This window comes from Etheostoma spectabile, chromosome 22, assembly GCF_008692095.1.
Source record: "Etheostoma spectabile isolate EspeVRDwgs_2016 chromosome 22, UIUC_Espe_1.0, whole genome shotgun sequence".
Taxonomy (NCBI): domain Eukaryota; kingdom Metazoa; phylum Chordata; class Actinopteri; order Perciformes; family Percidae; genus Etheostoma; species Etheostoma spectabile.
The window spans coordinates 7,556,844-7,561,440 of record NC_045754.1 but is presented as its reverse complement, the minus strand read 5'-3'; the positions used below and the strand labels follow the sequence as shown (position 1 = coordinate 7,561,440).

Below are 4,597 nucleotides of genomic sequence, written 5' to 3'. Positions count from 1 at the left end.
CCCCGGGAGTCCCTCCGCCTCCCCCACCCCCTCCACCACCTCCTCCCGCTCCTCTCATGGCCGGGTTCGGCCCCCCAGCACCACCATCACAACCACCACCCCCCCCACCACCACCAGCAGCTCTAGGTGAGACTCCTCAACCCCGAGGCCGCTCCTGTCGCCTCTGCTGTCCCGGTGGTGGATAATCAGCACTGCTGGGATCTTCTTATGGTGGACTATGGTGCACTAATAAGGGTGTTGTGCCATGTGGATGGATGTCTGACTGTTTGTACACACTGCAAGCAAGAGGTTCTGATTCTTTCTGTGCAATCATGTTGTCGGCTAGGTTTTGTGCAAAATATTTGGGCTGCATATACCATGTTTTATATAATAAATTGATGAGTAGACAAAATTAAAATTAAATTTGTTAATTAAAATGTACAAAAAAGTTATTCTCCAAACTTCCTTTAAGATATATAAAGTTTTGGAGAACACAATATGTTTTAGGATCCTTTATGTGTTCCCATAGTTTGCACTTTCTAGGTAGAACTATTGCTCATTAGATCATTCTGCACATCAGTCTGATTCCTGGTGATTGAGCTCTGTAGGTAATGACTTGCTGAACGTCTTGCTTGCTTGCAGTGTGTACAAACTGTCAGTATTTGTGATTCTGTTTGGTAGACACAACAGCTTACATACTGTACTATGTGGGAAAGCTTGTTTTTCTATCCAGCTGAGTAACATTTTTCTCAATCCTCAGTGGTGGTGGTGCTTCCTAATTCTTCGCTGATCTGCTATAATTGGCTAATAAAGAAGTCTCATATCACCTAAGGCATGGCTAAAACTGCCTGCAGAATCTCTACAATTCTCCATTTACATTTGCCCTCAAGCTCCTGCATTGACAGAGTAGATAATAACTTTTACAACCTAAATTCAAGACATAAATTTAAGCCCTCCAAGCTGAGGCACTGGCAGAATGTGGCCAGTGTTTCCATACAAAGATATATATATATATATAATGAATTTACCTTAAGGGCTTGGTACTTATTTTGCACACGTATATTACTGTGTCATTTACTCACCTTTACTTTCCTACCAAGTGATTGTGGTTAAAGCGGCATCAGGCAAAATGTCTTTTATTCTATTTTATATTAATGGACTGTGACAGAGAAGAATCATGTTGGCCATTTGGATTGTTTTATGTGCATGTCTGACCATATCATTTATTAGAATTAGATAGAGATTTTAAACTTAATTTTACAAAAATACACAACACACTTCAACTTGCAAAACGCCATACTAACAAAGTTAAACTAGCTTGCATGGTAGGATAGTTCACCCTAATTCTAAAGTGATAGACCTACTACTGACTCTGAAACACACCTATTTTTCTATTTACTCCTTAATCTAGAAGGGCACTCAGAGAAAGCAGACCTCCGCCAAGGCATGGCATATCTTAAAATGTTTTTTTTTTTCAAGATTATTTTTTGGGCATTTTTAGCCCTTTTAATGATAGGACAGCTAAAGAAGTGAAAGGTGAGAAAGAGAGGGAATGACATGAGGCAAAGGGCCGCAGGTTGGAGTCAAACCCCGGCCCGCTGCGTTGAGGAGTAAACCTCTATACATGGGCGCCCGTTCTACCAACTGAGCAATCCGGGCGCCCTCTATCTCAAAATGTTACCGCTGTGTGAATGCAGCACAAACGCCCTATTTTGCAATGTAAACAAAAGTGAAAAATAATTTGTGTATCTGCCCCATGATTTGGATCCTTTTCCTTGTCCCATGCTACAACCTTCCATCAAGTTGGATTAAAGTCAGGCCAATGGTTCATTCTATAAGCCTGCTGACATACAAACAAACAACCTCTTCGGCGGAGTAAAGGTCATGCCTACATTTACAAAGCATTTATTACTTTGGATTGGCATAGTTCCATGTGTCCGTCTGTGTCCGTCTGTGTCCGTCTGTGTCCTTCTGAATCTCTACTTCCTCTGGTTCCACCCATCCCTATCTGAGAGCAAGGCCTCTCTTGAGACGCAGTATGGGTATCTAGAAACGTGAACAGGAAATACTCCAGCAGTGGAAAAATAAGTCTCTCCCTCTTCTGTTTTCTCTCACACACACTGCATCATGAATATTTGAAGGTCTTTATTGCTGCTGTAATAATGCTATGGTTGTTAGAGATGATTTGGTTATTCTTTGACACCTGGTGTTATGTGTGCACTCGATCATGAACTCTCCCCGCCCTTGCAATAGCTCAAATAGACATTAATAATCCTTTGACAAGTGTGTGAAGAAAGTATTTTCACTCTCAGGTCCTTTGAAACCTGGAGGATCCGTCTGTCCTGTTGCTGCGCTCTTATTTTTGCTCGCTGAATCTTTTTCCTTTGCTACATTTATAAAGAACAGGATTTATTCGGATGATCTCTCGGAACTTTTGTGTTTCATTTTACCTGAGAAATATATTTCCATGCAACAGTATAAATAAATGAACTGTGTTGCTTCCCAAGCTCACCTGCTTTCCTTGTTGATTGTCTTTTCATAAGGTGTGGGGCTCTAAACAGTATTCAAAAGCTCACATTATCTTTTACAATCTTGATGATTCATGATTTGGGTGCTTCTTTTTCTCTTCTATTCTTCCTTTTCCCCTTTCCGTCTCCTCTGTCTAACCCCACCCCTTCCCTCTTTGGCCCTGCCTATCGTCCCTCTCTTTCTCCCCCGTCTGGGTATTTCTAGTGGTGGCCCCTGGGCCTGGTCTGGGACCCGCTCCAATGTCCCAGTTTGGAACCATCTCGCGCCAGATTTCACGGCACAACCCCTCCAACTCCTCTGTCTCTATGGTTTCGGCCACGGGCACCTACCGCCGGGCGCCGTCGGTCACTTCCCAGTTCTCCTTGCAGCAGCAGCAACAGCTACAGCAGCAGCAGCAACTACAGCAGCAGCAGCAACTACAGCAGCAGCAGCAACAGCAGCAGCAACCTCATATTAATGGAGGCACTCCTGGCTATGGCCAGAACTCAAGTAAGGCCCATCTGTCTCCAGTCCCATCCTGCTATATAGATCCTCAACTGTCACTAAAGCACAAAACAACACATTTTTTCAAATCATGCACAGTCACAAACTAAAGCAAGCTAACCTTTTGAAGGCACAGACTAATATTTCATACTTGCAAGGGAGTCACTGCTGTCTTGAGGTCAATTGCATTCTTGTCAGATTTATTGGCGTTTCCTTAAAGGCAGATTGAGTAAGATTTGTCATTTGCGACTCAAAATGGATTCACTCTCGTTTTGGAACAAGCTTTGTCTGCTTGGCTTTATAGAGGTTGACGCCCAGAAACGTCCTGAACACAGCAAAACACAGGCAGAGAGCAGGGTCTCTGCAGAAACACTTCTGATTTTACCGCTGATACCAAACCAGACAATCAGTGTCTGCTAACAACATAAAGTCAGTGGTTTGGCTTCATGCAAAAGCATGGTCAGATATTAACCTGTAAATGTATTTCTCTCTTCATTATGTGGGTGTTGATCCTTCTAAAACTTAAAGTCTAGTCCCCATTTACACTTGGTATGGCGATAACGTGATCCGTGTCTGGATACATGGTATGGATTATGACATCGGATCCAGTGATCTTTGCATTCACAGCTGTTATTAATGAGCGTGATTTTGCCTGGATGGGTGGCGTTTATTTTAAAGTCATTCTCTAAAGGGAAGACTCGCTAGCTTCTTCCACTACTTGCAACTTAAGATAGCAGGAAGAAGTGGATTTTGAGGTCCTTTCAACTTGCAGGGAGGATTTTTTCCCCCCCCTAAGAATGTGGTCACACTGTATGGATTACATTCACACCTGGCTGAGATCAGATCCCAATGCAACAAAGACCAGCTCCAGATGTGGCCGATTCTGGGCACAATGTTTTCGGCGTACATTAACATGTTGTTTTGTTGCCAGTTGTAAAGGGGGTTCTAGTTCCTTCATCTCCATATGGGGATCATCAGCTTCGATGTGCATTCACAGAAGCACTGGGCTTGATGTGTTTTGCCATTGTTGATTGGTCCAAGTGTCCCTAATTTTGGCTGAGAAAAGTCTGAAAAATGTAAAGTGAAATGTCAAAGTACTCTGTACTTAACTGTAACAGATCTGTGGGGGAGTTCAACTGATTTGCCTGGAATTTGGGTTGAGGTTGATACACTTTTAATGCAAACAGCGCCTCCTTCTGGCACTCAGGCGGCCCTCACTTCTTTTAACTCCATGAGCTGGGAGCTGTCTGAGTGACAGAAATCAAACCTAATCCGCAGTTTATCCCCCAGCCTCAGTGATCCCCAGAAATCTCATCACACTGGCACACGTCACTGAACTTTTCAGCAATTGTGTCCGATTTGTGGAGACGCTACAGGCATCTGAATTAATTAATCTGTTGATTTTTTTTCTTTCAATAATTGGTCATTTTAAAATGTTCTTTGAAACTCTGATTTGGAATTCATAAAATTTGTGTGAGTCGACGGGTTAATTAATAAGCACTTCAGCTCCCAATCTGTCTCTGTCGCACACGACTCTGCCCTGTTCTATTAGACGTGTGCAAGCTCACAATTCTTGCAGTGTGTCTGTGTCAGCGTTGTTTGTTTG

The 4,597-nt window shown here is 43.0% G+C and overlaps 1 protein-coding gene across 6 annotated transcripts in view; it reads left to right on the top strand.

Moving 5' to 3' along the window:
* Positions 1–4,597, top strand: part of abi1a (abl-interactor 1a) — a 50,422-nt gene that overhangs the window by 41,777 nt on the left and 4,048 nt on the right. For 4 of the 6 annotated variants that reach the window (XM_032504308.1, XM_032504303.1, XM_032504304.1 and 1 more), the window contains one exon: positions 2,713–2,997. The exons of the other annotated variants lie outside the window; for them this stretch is intronic. In XM_032504308.1, coding sequence (XP_032360199.1) covers positions 2,713–2,997 — 285 coding nt within the window. The remainder of the gene's footprint in view (positions 1–2,712; positions 2,998–4,597) is intronic. 6 annotated transcript variants of the gene reach the window in all.